This window comes from Scyliorhinus torazame, chromosome 17 (assembly GCF_047496885.1).
Source record: "Scyliorhinus torazame isolate Kashiwa2021f chromosome 17, sScyTor2.1, whole genome shotgun sequence".
In the NCBI taxonomy this organism is placed as follows: domain Eukaryota; kingdom Metazoa; phylum Chordata; class Chondrichthyes; order Carcharhiniformes; family Scyliorhinidae; genus Scyliorhinus; species Scyliorhinus torazame.
This window is the reverse complement of record NC_092723.1, coordinates 4,400,794-4,416,255: the sequence shown is the minus strand read 5'-3', so window position 1 is coordinate 4,416,255 and position 15,462 is coordinate 4,400,794. Positions and strand designations below refer to the sequence as shown.

Genomic DNA, 15,462 nt, shown 5'->3' with positions numbered 1-15,462 from the left:
CAGCGGAAGACAAAGGCCGTTTCACAGCCTTGGTTCAGGTGAAAGGTCTAAGACTATCATCTTTAATGTAATGTTATGGAATGTTATCTTCAGCAACAAAACCTTATGGGCGGGGCTCACTGTCCTGCCCGCCGGCCAACGGGGTTTCCCGTTGTGGGCAGTCCCACGCCGTCGGGAAACCCTCGGGCTGCCGACGCAACGGAGACTCCCGACAGTGGAGAATCCAGCCCTGTGTCTCTTCCTGCAAACATACAAAATAGGAGCAAAAATAGGCCACTCGGCCCCTCGACCCTACTCTGCCATTGATCTGTTGATCTGTTTGTGTTGAGCTCCACATTCCCCATCCACACCCCGATAATCTTCCTTAGGATAAGATTCTGGTCCTGCTCAAAGCGTTAGACAGCGTGGAATTACAAAATTACAAAATGCTGCAAGTGACACTAAACCTGGGCAGCACGGCAGCATAGTGGTTAGCACAATTGCTTCACAGCTCCAGGGTCCCAGGTTCGATTCCGGCTTGGGTCACAGTCTGTGCGGAGTTTGCACGTTCTCCCCGTGTGTGTGTGGGTTTCCCCCGGGTGCTCCGGTTTCCTCCCACAGTCCAAAGATGTGCAGGTTAGGTGGATTGGCCATGATAAATTGCCCTTAGTGTCCAAAATTGCCCTTAGTGTTGGGTGGGGTTACTGGGTTATGGGGATAGGGTGGAGGTGTTGACCTTGGGTCGGGTGCTCTTTCCAAGAGCCGGTGCAGATTCAATGGGCTGAATGGCCTCCTTCTGCACTGTAAATTCTATGAAATCTATGAATAAACCAAGACTGCATCCGCAAGAGCAAATGACAGTGAATGTTGGAAATATGCTGTAAATAGAGAAACTGCTGAAAACATTCAGCAGGTCTGACAGTATCGGGCAGGGGTGGGGGAGGGGGAAGGAAACAGAATTAACAAATTAGGTCAATGATCTTTCATTCGAACTCTCAGATGAAGGAGAGGAATCTAGAAGTAGTGGGCATGGTTTGGAAGTGAAGGGCTGCCTGTTGAAGGAGATGAGGAGTAATTTCCTCTCACAGAGAGTGGTGGGGACTGTCAGGGGGAACACTCAAGGCTGATACTCGTGAAGTGTCAGGGGGGAGTCGAAGGTTGTGTGAACATTAGGGAAGTGGAATCCAGGCAATGGTCCAATCAGGCATCACCTTGTTGAAAGGAGGAGCAGCTCAGATTTCCCTTCTCCTATTTTCTTCCTATTCTCCTGTTCTTCACCAGACCAGCTGAGTAGTGTCAGGATTTTCTGTCGTTAGCTTTTCCAGTCCTTCTCACAGGGAGGCTCTACCTGTCCTGCCGGGGGCCAATGGGAAACCTTCTCCATCCCCGGACAACATGTCACGGGGGACGGGTGGGGGTTGGGGGCGGCGGGGGTGGGGGTGAGAGGGGGTACAATCCCGTCCCATCCAAAGAGCGACACTGAAATAGTTTAGTTTGACCAGGGCCACAGGGAAGTGCAAGTGGTGTCGTGTACATGAATTCATTGACACATCCAGTGGCCGCAACTGAAGTGAAACAGAGGGTCACAGGGGCTGTGACTACTGTAATTATATTCTGGATAATGTTTATCATCATTAAAAATCAAAATATACTCATCATTTGTAGGAATTACTGGTGGCCTTTAAATCAGAGTCAGAAACGACGGGAAAAGCCAGGCTGTTGTTAACCGCTGCTGTGGCTGCTGGAAAAGACACCATCGACGCTGCCTATGACATACCGGACATTTCACGGTGAGTAAAATTTGTAGAGAGATTGAAACTTACAACTGCTGGGAGAGGCTTTTACAATAGATTATTTCATATATTGTGAAAAAGTGGTAGGGGGGAGTGACTTCCCTTGATACCACGGCGGTGTTCGACTGAGCGTAACAGCAAGGACATCGACCAAAACTGGAGTCAGTGGGAATCAGGCGGGAAACTCTCCCCTGGTTGGAGTCATACCCGGCACAAAGGAAGACGGTTGTGGTGGTTGGAGGTCAATCATCTCAGCTCCAGGACATCACTGCAGGAGTTCATCAGGGTCGTGTCCTAGGCCCCAACCATCTTCAGCTACTTCATCAATGATCTCCCTTCCATCATAAGGTCAGAAATGGGGATGTTTGCACAATGTTCAGCACCATTTGCGACTCCTCAGAAACTGAAGACGTCCCTGTCCAAATGCAGCAAGACCTGGGCAGCAGTCTGTGGCAAGTTACAGTCACACCATACAAGTGGCAGGTAATGACCATTTCCAACATTAGAGAATCTAATCAGCTCCACTTGACATTCAATGGCATCACCATCGCTGAATCCCCACTATGAACATCCTGGGGGTTACCATTGATCAGAAACTGAACTGGACCCAGCCACATGAATACTGTGGCTACCAGAGCAGGTCAGAGGCTAGGAATGTTATAGCCCATAACTCACCTCTCGACTCCCAAAGTTTGTCCACCATCTACAAGGCATAATTTTGAGGTGTGATGGAATACTCTCCACTTGAAAGCAGCTCCAACAACACTCGAGAAGCTCAACAGCATCCGGGCAAAGCAGCCCTGCTTAATTGGCACCCCTTCCACAAACATCAGCATCCACTTCCTCCATCACTGATAGTCATAGTTTGTTATTGAGTTTGCAATGCAGAAGGAGGCCATTCGGCCCATCGAGTCTGCACCGGCCCTTGGAAATAGCACCCCACCTAAGCCTAAACTTCCACCCTATCCCCGTAACTCAGTAACCCCACCTATTTTTGGACACTAAGGGCAATTTAGCATGGCCAATCCACCTAACCTGCACATCTTTGGACTGTGGGAGGAAACCGGAGCACCCGGAGGAAACACACGCACACACGGGGAGAACGTGCAGACTCCGCACAGACAGTGACCCAAGCCGGGAATTGAACCTGGGACCCTGGAGCTGTGAAGCAACTGTGCTAACCCCACTTTTCTACAGTGACGCACAATAAGAAGTCTGACAACACCAGGTTAAACTCCAAGAGGTTTGTTTGGAATCACTAGCTTTCGGAGTGCAGCTCCTTCCTCGGGTGAATGCACAATGACAGTGGCTTGTGTACCATGCCCTGCAGGAACTCACCAAGGCTTCTTCAACAGCACCTTGCAAACCCATGACATCTACCACCTCGAAAGACAAGAGCAGCAGGTACATGAGAGCGCCACCACCTGGCGGTTCCTCTCCGAGTCCTGACTTGGAGAAAAATCGCCATTCCTTCACTGTCGTTGTTCAAAATCCTGGAATCCTTCCTCGCCTAACAGGAGCACCTACTCCACATGGACAGCATCAGTTCAAGAAGATGGCTCATCACCACCTCCTCAAGGGGCAGTTAAGGATTGGCAATAAATGTTGGCTTAGCCAGTGACACCCACAAGAAAGAATCTTTAAAAATGAAGCAATTTCCCTTTCTTTCTGAAAAGCAGCCAAAGTTTTTGAATGATTTGAAGATTCAATCTTCGAGACCTCTTCCTTCCTCCCAATTATGGCCTTTTTAAGTCATTTTTTCCAAAGCTTCTGACCCGCCACCATGCATTTGATCAGCGATTCAAGCATGTGACCAATTTTAACAATGCTTCCCATATTATTGATGTGGAGATGCCAGCGTTGGACTGGGGTGAGCACAGTAGAAATACCTCTTCATTCACCTGAGGAAGGAGCAGCGCTCCGAAAGCTAGTGACATCGAAACAAACCTGTTGGACTTTAACATGGTGTTGTAAAACTTCTTACTGTCCCATATTATTGGCTAGCTTAGAATCAATCAAAAACACAGCAGGAATAACAACATGCAGCTGATGTGTCGTTCAACGTTCAAATTTGGACCATACAGGTCCAGTGTATTTATTCGCTTGCTAATTCGGTAAAAACATGCAAGGGTCAGTAGGGGTGGAGGTTCTGTATGAACACTTCGTAAAGGGCACTCGATTTTCAGATAAAATAATTTAGAATATCTCCTGCCATTGCACTGTGGAGGTACTCTGCCCGGTTTTTATGATATTTTACTGGATTTGGCAAGGAGTGTTTCAGCATCCTCCCAGGGAGTGTAGAGGATTAAGGGATCTGTACGGACAAAGGCTGCAACAGGTATGGCGGTTTTAATGCCACGGGTTCTCCTGGACTACAGGGTGATGGAGCAAGAGCCACTGAGAGGGTAAGCTGCACGCAGTGCCCTCTGCCAAGTTGACTGGGGGGTCAGACACTGCACCCAGCTTCTCAGTGTGAATGCCCAGCAATGTTCTCCACATCAAGAGCTTCATATTTGCAATATCCTGCACGGGACCAATGGGGTGGGAATGGGAATGCTTGCTTCCCCGTGTTCCTTGCGGAGAACTGGCTCCCCTGCTAGGTGCAGGTATCTCATTAATCACTGTATCAGAGGTCAGACAGTAAGGTACTTACCAACGGAGAATCCGGATGGGATCCACCGGGCCGTCTACATATCGCTCTTCTAAATGAACTTACTTTTTTATTTTACTCAATATAGACTCCCTGTGTCCTTTTCAGCTGGCGACGAGGATTAAACTGGTTTCCTGTAGAAGCGGCAGTACCTTGGGCTCTCGGGGGGGGGGGGGTCCCATTCAGGGGGTCTCTTCCATTTAAGGGGGACTTTGGGGGGCTGTGGGAGGGTCTGTTAGGGAGAGGCGGACAGTTTGTGCATTGTGGGGGAGGGTGGCTCTCAGGTAGACTTTTGGGGCAAATCCCTTTGGGGGTCACCCCCTTGGCCCACGGCAAGGTCCACCACATCAGGGCCATGCTGGTAAGTTTCACCAGTGACCCCCATTCGACCACGAGATTCCTAGCCCAGAGGACCGGAGAATCGGGCGATCTTGGAAACTCTGGTGCCGGGCTCATGGATGTAAATAGGTCATTCAGATCCATTCGGATCCAGTTGCATCCATTAGGATCCTCCCGCTGGCGCATGGGTATTAGCCCCAATCCCGCCGTCATGGGGTCCGGAGCACAATGATTGGTTCATTGCCAGACGTCCGATTTGCTGCACGATCGTGATCCACATTGCTGAGAATCCAGTCCCTAACACGGGGTTACAGTAAAGTCATTTGATATTTCCTATCATCTGAGAAAATGGGGTGGTGGGGGGATTCTCTGCCATTCACCACCGCTAGCAGAGTTCCTAATGCGGCGGGGTATCTCAAAAAGGGAAGCGCCAATCCCGTTCCGATGCTCTGGTCCCCCGTTGGCAACTAGGAGCGAACTGCCTTTACTTCCTCTTTTTCTTAGCAGAAAGCACTTAACAGCTTTAGGTGTGGTCAGGAGCTGTCAGTCATAGCGAGATGTTTATAAACATTGAGGTTAGGTTCAAAGCAGGGTGATTGAGATGCAGACGCAGACTCGACCTGCTAGATAGTGCCCCCATGGGACCCCCCTCGCTACCTCAGGACCACCCCTCACCAGTCCCCCCAGCCCTCGCCGAAGCTCCCCCGGCCAGCGGCATGGCCCCCCCCTAATTGTGGCGGCGATGGACACAGTCCGCAGCTGCCACACGAGGTTGACGAAAACTGAGAGCACACGTGCCCCTCGCCGTCGGGAACTCGGCCCATCGGGGGCGGAGCATCGGGGGGGGCGCCTTCAGGTGACATTCTAAGGCCGTCCCAGCGGCGTGCGGCGTACTCCCCAATGATGCCATTTTGAAAGGGTGGAGCCTCCCGATTCGGTGGTAAAAAGGGATTCTCCACCCGATCGCTGATTACGACATAGGCGTCCGGCAGCAGAGGTTCCCGCCCAAAGTCTCCCAAATGGAGAATCAAGTCCATGATTCTCCATCCAGTCAACACTGCCATCTGGTGGCTTCACTGAGAAATAAAGAAGCTTCTTCATCTCGAGTTGTTTTAGCTCCAATCATCAAAGATCAGATGCAAACCTGGAGCTCCCACTGGGAATCAAACTATTGGAACCACTGACCGAGTAATATTTATGATTATTATTATTATTATTTTTTTAATTTAGAGTACCCAATTCATTTTTTCCAATTAAGGGGCAATTTAGCGTGGCCAATCCACCTACCCTGCACATCTTTGGGTTGTGGGGGCGAAACCCACGTAAACACGGGGAGAATGTGCAAACTCCACACGGACAGTGACCCAGAGCCGGGATCGAACCTGGGACCTCGGCGCCGTGAAGCAGCAGGGCTACCCCACTGTGCCACCGTGCTGCCCTATAATTATTATAATTAACTGGTAAAAAGAACTTTGCATTGCAATGCTTCACTCAGTGACTTGTTTTCGACAGATCTCTCGACTTTATCTGTGTGATGGCGTATGATTTTCATGGGGCCTGGGATAACGTCACAGGGCACAACAGCCCCTTGTATCATGGCTCTGAGGACCGAGGGAAGTTTTTTTACTTTAATGTTGTAAGTATGTCAAACCAGATCTCATCTTCCTCATCGCTGAAATATTTTACTGACAAGTCATTCTTAGTTTGTAAATCCTTAATAAAACCATCAAAGCTGAATTATCTTGCAGGACTATGCTGTGAAATACTGGCGAGATAACGGTACCCCGTCAGAGAAACTAGTTGTTGGATTTGCAACATACGGACGTAGCTTCACCCTCAGCACCTCCCAAACAGGTGTTGGTGTCCCCGTGTCTGGAGCTGGTCAGGCTGGCCAATTAACCAGAGAGGCTGGATTCTGGGCCTACTATGAGGTAATTATGCTGAAAACGTGATTTAATTATCACAAGATCAATTCTCTGTAGCTTATGGTTAACAGAAATTATTCAGAATTAAATTGCGGGGAAGCAAAGGCTTGGATTTTCCTCACAAGGCTTCGCAACACTGACATTTGATTTGATTTTAATTTGATTTGATTTATTGTCACATGTACCGAAGTACAGTGAAAAGTGTTTTTCTGCGGCCGAGGGAACGTACACAGTACGTACATAGTAGACAAAAGAATAATCGACATAGAACATTGACAAATGGTACATCGACAAACAGTGATTGGTTACAGTGCGGAACAAGGGGCCAAACAAAGCAAATACATGAGCAAGAGCAGCATAGGGCGTCGTGAATAGTGTTCTTACAGGGAACAGATCAGTCCGAGGGGGAGTCGTTGAGGAGTCTTGTAGCTGTGGGGAAGAAGCTGTTCCTATGTCTGGATTGATGTGTTGGGTACTCTGGATCTGTGGAGACTGCATTTACCTTAGCAGCAACATAGACAGGCTACCAACACTTGTAATAGTACAACTCTATTTTATTTAACTAAGAGCTGTTAAACATACTTGCACTGTGGGTCGACACTATGTTAGATTGACTGAAGACCTATGCCTAACCTGACCAGCCTATACTGCTAGCACATGGTGGATGTTTGTGCTACTGACTGCGGGCTCTGTCTGTCTCAGAGGCTGCATCCCAAATGAGCGGGAAAGCTAGTGCCCTCTGTCTTCATAGTGACCGTGCCCTAACTGGTGATTGGCGTCTGTGTTGTGTGTGTTGATTGGTCTTGCAGTGTGTCAATCAGTGTGTGTCTCTGCACCATCATATACTGATGTGTATATTATGACATGGATGTGCGAGTCTTCAGGCTTCTGTACGTTCTGCCTGATGGAACGGTCTGGAAGAGGACAATGCCTGAGTGGGAGGGGTCTCTGATAATGCTGCCTGCCTTCCTGAGGCAGCGGGAGGTGAAGACAGAATCAATGTGGGGGTGACAAGCTTGTGTGATGCGTTGGGCTGAGTTCACCACACTGCAGTTTTCATCAGATTTCATCAGGGTCAAATCAGGAGAATCCAAAGAGCTTTTACAGATACATAAAGGGCAAAAGAGTAACTAGGGAGAGAGTAGGGTCTCTTAAGGATCTACAATGTCATCTATGTGCGGATCCACAAGAGATGGGTGAGATCCTAACTGAATATTTCTCATCGCTATTTACTGCTGAGAAAGGCATAGATGTTAGGGAACTTAGGGAAATAAATAGTGATGTCTTGAGGAGTGTACATAAGAACATAAGAACTAGGAACTGGAGTAGGCCATCTGGCCCCTCGAGCCTGCTCCGCCATTCAATGAGATCATAGCTGATCTTTCTGGACTCAGCTCCACTCTCCAGCCCGTACACCATATCCCCGAATCCCTCTATTCTTTAGAAAGGTATCTATCTTTTTCTTCAAAACGTTTAAAGAAGGAGCCTCAACTGCTTCACTGAGCAAGGAATTCCATAGATTCACAACCCTTTGGGTGAAGAAGTTCCTCCTAAACTCGGTCCTAAATCTACTTCCCCTTATTTTGAGGCTATGCCCCCTAGTTCTGCTTTCCCCGACCAGTGGAAACAACCTGCCCGCATCTATCCTATCTATTCCCTTCATAATTTTATATGTTTCAATAAGATCCCACCCCCCGCATCCTTCTAAACTCCAATGAGTACAGTCCCAGTCTACTCAACCTCTCGTCATAATCTAATCCCCTCAACTCTGGGATCAACCTAGTGAATCTCCTCTGCACTCCCTCCAGTGCCAATATGTCCTTTCTCAGGTAAGGAGACCAAAACTGAACACAATGCTCCAGATGTGGCCTCAACAACACCTTATACAATTGCAGCATAACCTCCCTAGTCTTGAACTCCATCCCTCTAGCAATGAAAGACAAAACTCGATTAGCCTTCTTAATCACCTGTTGCACCTGCACACCAACTTTTTGCGACTCGTGCACCAGCACACCCAGGTCCCTCTGCACAGCAGCATGTTTTAACATCTTACCGTTTAAATAATAATCCATTCTGCTGTTATTCCTCCCAAAATGGATAGCCTCACACTTGGCAACATTGAATTCCATCTGTCAGACCCTCGCCCATTCACCTAACCTATCCACATCCTTCTGCAGACTTCCGGTATCCTCTGCACTTTTTGCATTACCACTCATCTTAGTGTCGTCTGCAAACTTTGACACATTACACTTGGTCCCCAACTCCAAATCATCTATGTAAATTGTGAACAACTGCGGGCCCAACACTGATCCTTGAGGCACCCCACTAGTTACAGGTTGCCAACCAGAGAAACACCCATTTATCCCCACTCTCTGCTTTTTGTTAGTTAACCAATCCTCTACCCATGCTACCACTTTACCCTCAATGCCATGCATCTTTAGTTTATGCAGCAACCTTTTGTGTGGCACCTTGTCAAAAGGTCATATTACAGAGAAGGAGGTGCTGGAAGCTTTAAAGCGCATCGAGGTAGATAAATCCCCGGGACCTGATGAAATGTAACCCAGGATGCTGTGGGAGGCTAGGGAGGAAATTGCGGTCCCCTAGCAGAGATATTTGAATCGTCGGCAGCCGCAGGTGAGGTGCCTAAAGATTGGAGATTAGCAAATGTGGTGCCTATATTTAAGAAGGGCTGCAGGGAAAAGCCTGGGAACTACAGGCCGGTGAGCCTAACATCTGTGGTGGGTAAGTTGTTAGAAGGTATTCTGAGAGACAGGAATCTACAGGCATTTAGAGAGGCATGGACTGATTAGGGACAGTCAGCATGGCTTTGTGAGTGGAAAATCATGTCTCACGAATTTGATTGAGTTTTTTGAAGGGGAAATCAAGAAGGTTGATGAGGGCAGAGCAGTTGACGTTGTCTACATGGACTTTAGCAAGGCCTTTGACAAGGTACCGCATGGTAGGTTGTTGCATAAGGTTAAATCTCACGGAATCCAGGGTGAGGTAGCCAATTGGATATAAAATTGGCTGGACGGCAGAAGACAAAGGGTGGTTGTGGAGGGTTGTTTTTCAAACTGGAGGCCTGTGACCAGCGGTGTGCCTCAGGGATCGGTGCTGGGTCCACTGTTATTTGTTATTTATATTAATGATTTGGATGATAATTTAGGAGGCAGGGTTAGTAAGTTTGCAGATGACACCAAAATTGGTGGAATCGTGGACAGTGGAGAAGGTTATCTAGAATTGCAACGGGACCTTGATCAATTGGGCCAGTGGCCTGATGAATGGCAGATGGAGTTTAATTTAGATAAATATGGCGTGATGCATTTTAGTAGATCGAATCGGGGCAGGACCTACTCAATTAATGGTAGGGAGTTGGGGAGAGTTACAGAACAAAGAAATCTAGGAGTGCAATTGGAGTCACAGATGGACAGGGTGGTGAAGAAGGCATTCGGCATGCTTTGTTTCATTGGTCAGAACATTGAATACAGGAGTTCGGAAGTCTTGCTGAACTTGTACAAGACATTAGTAATGCAATTGCATGAAATTGGGACTAGCTTAGTTATTAAAACTGGGTGGCATGGACAAGTTGGGCCAAAGGGACTGTTTTCATGCTGTGAACCTCTATGACTTGCAACTAATTTGGCAATGTCATAACAGGCACCACCACAGTAGGAAGTTCAAATCCTCACCAAAAATATGAAACCATATAGGGCAGCAAGGTAGCATAGTGGTTAGCACAGTTACTTCACGGCTCCAGGGTCCCATGTTCGATTCCCGCCTGGGTCACTGTCTGTGCGGAATCTATTCTATGATTCTTTCTGACTCTAAATGGGGGTCAGAACCCCAGACAAGGGACTGCGTTTTACATGTTCCCACAGAACATGTTTTTGGTGGGGAGTTTGAGGGGACGTAATGCAGGACGGATACCTAATCACATCTTCTCACCCACACCCGAGCTCTCTCTCCCCGCTTGAGTTGAATTTCCCTTAGATTCAGGGCCCAAATTGGATTAACTATCGTGGTCCTTCCAAGTAAAGACTGCCCAGCAGGTCACGTGGACAGGGCCTAATGGCTGCTGTGACCGGAGTTGAAATCTCTTACGGGTGGAATCAGAGATGTTCCACACAGATTGGAGGAGGCTTTTGATTACTTTAAGACTCAACAGTCTTGAAAAGGAAAGATGACATGGCCTCTCTTTCCCGCTATAATGTTGCCGGCAGATTCCACAGTCTCTCAGTTTTTGGATGAAAGGATTTAAAAACCAGGGGGTGGTTTCAATCACGAGGCTAATTAATTGTGGTCTTTCATAGTGAAGAAGGCGTTTCAGTCACATGGTAAACAACCAATTGATATGCAAGGGAAGGTAGATAATGACCTCAGCGTGTCGTTTTCGATAATCTGTCTCAATCAGCTTCCTTTGTTAGATGACAGACCTGGTTGGATACTGTTTAGACATGTTCATTCAGGGGAGACTCCTGCCCATAATAATCCAATTTGGAACTTCCCAGAAAGTCGCAAAAGTCAGGTGACCCTTTGGCGGTCATCTTGCAGTTCACCAGGGTCCATTTCAAAAGAAATATAGTTTTTTAAAAACTGTAATATCTGCATGCAGTGGGATGATATAATAAGGTAAATATTGCATCTGTCTAGATATGTGGTAATACCACAATATATGATTATTGTCATGCCCAGTAAAGATATATAATATTCCTAACTTCTAAACTTTATACATTGTGGACTTTTCTTCTACAAAATGGACAATGTTCTGCAAAGATGGTCACCAGAGATCAGGGGCGGGATTCTCCGACTCCCCGCCGGGTCGGAGAATCACCGGGGGCTGGCGTGAATCCTGCCCCCACCAGTTGTCGAATTCTCCGGCACCGGATATTCGGCGGGGGTGGGAATCGCGCTGCGCTGGTTGGCGCCGCCCCCCCCCCCCCGGCGATTCTCCGGCCCGCGGTGGGCCGAAGTCCCGCTGCTGGAATGCCTGTCCCGCCAGCGAGAATCAAACCACCTCTCTTACCGGCGGGACAAGGCGGCGCGGGCGGGCTCCGGGGTCCTGGGGGGGGCGTGGGGCGATCTGGCCCCGGGGATGCCCCCACAGTGGCCTGGCCCACGATCGGGGCCCACCGATCCGCGGGCGGGCCTGTGGCGTGGGGGCACTCTTTTCCTTCCGCCTTCGCCATGGTCTCCACTGTGGCGGAGGCGGAAGAGACCCCCTCCACTGCGCATGCGCGGGGATGCCGTGAGCGTCCGCTGACGTCCCCGCATATGCGCCGCACGACAAAGTCATTTCCGCGCCAGCTGGCGGGGCACCAAAGGCCTTTCCCGCCAGCTGGCAGGGCGGAAATCAGTCCGGCGCGGGCCTAGCCCCTCAAGGTGAGGGCTCGGTCCCTCAAGGTGCGGAGAATTCCGCACCTTTGGGGCAGCGCGATGCCGGACTGCTTCGTGCCGTTTTTGCCGCCGGTCGGCGGACATCGCGCCGATTGCGGAGAATCCCGCCCCAGATCTGACTTGTTTGTTCAAAAACGGTCTCACTGCCTCAGAAGGACAAAAGGATAGATTCCAGAGTAAGAGGTTTCGACTACATCCATCCTGAAACCATCCAAAATTATTCCTGAATGGTGTGGGCCTTACTGAACCAAAGAAGGTGTTTGGCTTAAACCCCTCAGGATGAATATCCTGAAACAATAAACTGGGTGTGCCTAATCAATCCACATATTTGGAAAGGAAACTGCAATTGTCAGGAGTCATATTGTAAAATTGTAAGGGAACCATATTTGTTCCCTATTGATCTCTAAATGCTGACTGCAAAACGGGAGACGGGGCAAAGGCCAACACCACCCATTCCTGTAGGGAACTGGAGGCTGGAACGGTGTAAGGTCTCCAAACCTGTTCCTTTTCGGGTCACCCAATTGAATAAACTCACCCCCGGTAACGAGACAACTGTTGTCATGACTGTCAGAAAGTCCATCCCTTCAAGACAATCCTGAAAGGACTGCTGAGTGTAGGCTGAGGTTTTCCAGCAGCCCACATCCACGGCCCCTCCCCCCACAGCCCCCCCCCCCCCCGCCCCCGCGCACGGCAGGGCTCCCGCCACAGGGGCAGCTCGCAATTTGCCAAAGGCAGGACGTTCCTGTCCCACTGAAGTCAATGGAAATTTACATGTCTCGCCCATTCCGACAGGGAACCCTGTCCATGACAATATTTACTCGCAAGGCACAAGAAATGTTAACGTCTGCATCATCAAGTTTGACAATTCGAAACGTCTACAGTATATTCCTTTAAAAAAGACTTCATGAGATGATAACTCCCTTATCCCATTGTGATTAAGTTTCTCAGAATTAAAAAGATAATGCGACTCATTAAATATTCAACATTCCTTTTCTGTAATAAGTGTTGGCTGCAATTAAATATCTTTTATTGAGGGTGGCATGGTGGCGCAGTGATTAGCACTGCTGCCTACGGCTTTGAGGACCCAGGTTCGATCCTGGCCCCGGGTCACTATCTACTCTCTAGGGAACCTCCAGCAACCATAACAATGTTGCATTAGACCTTCTATAGGTAAACAAGTAAATGATTAGAATCAATCATAATCTGACCTTTTACAACCTCTTAATTACAATTGTAGCAGACAAAAGGTCTGGATACCTTCATCTGGATTCTTTAATAATATTACTGCAACAAATATAGATAGTTTAACCCAGGCATTTATTAGCATTACTGCCACAAATATAAAATACAATATATATACCAATTGATTACACTCATCAGACTTTATCCTTAGTAAGACAACTATCCACCTTGATGCTTCAGTCTCTCCAGGGCAAAAAAATTCTGATTTCAGCGGAATCTAAGTAATTAGTGAATTTTGTGACACTCTGTGTTGTTGATCCTGTGTGAGTATGATTGAAATTCTGCAGTCTTGGAAAAGAAACCTTGCAGTCAATATTGATGAGGAGACCAGGGTAATATATGGGAATATGCCAATCAGATTTCGGTCTGATGTTGAATGAAGAAGACTCAATCCTACTACTCTGGTGTACTTAAGTCCTTGAGAAGATATTCGGTATGGCCTCAAAATCCGATACAGTGGTTAGCACTGTTGCTTCACATCGCCAGGGTCCCAGGTTCGATTCCCGGCTTGGGTGACTGTCTGTGCAGAGTCTGCATGTTCTCCCCGTGTCTGTGTGGGTTTCCTCCGGGTGCTCCGGTTTCTTCCCACAGTCCAAAGATGTGCAGGTTAGGTGGATTGGCCTAGTGTCCAAACGTTATGTGGGGCTATGGTGATAGGGCGGGGGAATAGGCCTGGGTAGGGTGATCTTTCAGAGTGTCGGTGTAGACTCGATGGGCTGAATGGCCTCCTTCTATGTTGTAGGGATTCCATGATTCAATGAAATAGGACTGAAACTCAGGGCAAACAGGGTTAATCTGGTCAATATATTAACAATGCTTATTGATTTTGATTGACAGGTCTGTACATTTTTGAAAATTGCTACCATAGAGATGATTGAAGACCAGCTGGTTCCTTATGCATTCAAGGACAATCAATGGGTTGGATATGACAATCAGCAGAGCTTTATAACCAAAGTACGTGTTTGAAATCTGTCTCCATTATCGCGCACATGTATTCAATTTACTGTCCAATAGCACTCACGATCAACACAGATCAGCAATAAATAATTTTATTTAATTATTAGTTTTAATCAATGGAGCTTTTCTCAATCATCCATTTGAAAATCCGTCGATCAGCATGGTAGCACAGTGGTTTGCAATGTTGCTTCACAGCTCCAGGGTCCCAGGTTCGACTCCCGGCTTGGGTCACTGTCTGTGCGGAGTCTGCACGTTCTCCCCGTGTCTGCGTGGGTTTCCTCCGGGTGCTCCGGTTTCCTCCCACAGTCCAAAGGTTAGGTAGATTGGCCATGCTAAATTGCCCTTAGTGTCCAAATAAAAAGGTTAGGTGGGGCTACGGGGATGGGATGGAGGTGTGGGCTTATATAGGGTGCTCTTTCCAAGGACCGGTGCAGACTCGATCGGCCCAATGGCCTCCTGCATTGTAAATTCTATGAAAACTGGTTGGTTAATATCGTCAAATTTTTACTGATGCATTGTTCCTCCCCTACAGGCGAGGTCCAAGAAATCTCAAAACAATATAAAAGTATCCAGGGTCTCCATCCTTTAAACTCTCTTGTTTGACGAGGAACTGAATATTTTTCAGGCGTATAGGAGCGGAATGTTAGAGCCAATAAATATATTTCACAGGCAATGACAAGGAAAAGCATGAGGTCGCCAATAAAATGCCCATTTTAATGAACTCTTCTTACTGATATTTTGATATCTTTACATCTGCAGGTTCAGTGGTTGAAGGATAACAATTTTGGCGGTGCTATGGTGTGGACTGTGGACCTGGATGATTTCAGTGGATCTAAATGCAGTGAAGGAGTTTACCCTTTGATCAACACATTGAAGACACTCCTGAGCATTAATGGTTTGTATAAATTATTCTTGGGGCCGGTTCATTCTATGAGCTGGATGGTGAGAATGTTGTTTAGGTTTAGCCCATCGCATCTCCTACCCGCCACCCCCCACACCCCCCCCACGCCAACCCCCGCTCCCCCCCACCCCGCTCCCTCGAGTTCAAACCACCCAGAATATGACTAAAACTGAATGTTGTTTACCAATCCACTTGATGATGTCAGCTGCTGTCAATGACCATGGAACGCCCAGGATCTCGTGAAAATGTGACGGTTCGTTATGGTTAATGAAGCTTCAGTGC

The 15,462-nt window shown here is 48.0% G+C and overlaps 1 protein-coding gene across 1 annotated transcript in view; it reads left to right on the top strand.

Annotated features, from left to right (window-relative positions):
- Nucleotides 1-15,462, top strand: part of LOC140393656 (acidic mammalian chitinase-like) — a 268,331-nt gene that overhangs the window by 248,845 nt on the left and 4,024 nt on the right. Inside the window, exons 6-11 of the mRNA XM_072479938.1 lie at nucleotides 1-38; nucleotides 1,645-1,769; nucleotides 6,274-6,397; nucleotides 6,510-6,692; nucleotides 14,160-14,276; nucleotides 15,039-15,174. The exon at nucleotides 1-38 is cut by the window's left edge and continues 128 nt beyond it. Of these exons, the coding sequence (XP_072336039.1) occupies nucleotides 1-38; nucleotides 1,645-1,769; nucleotides 6,274-6,397; nucleotides 6,510-6,692; nucleotides 14,160-14,276; nucleotides 15,039-15,174 (723 nt within the window). The remainder of the gene's footprint in view (nucleotides 39-1,644; nucleotides 1,770-6,273; nucleotides 6,398-6,509; nucleotides 6,693-14,159; nucleotides 14,277-15,038; nucleotides 15,175-15,462) is intronic.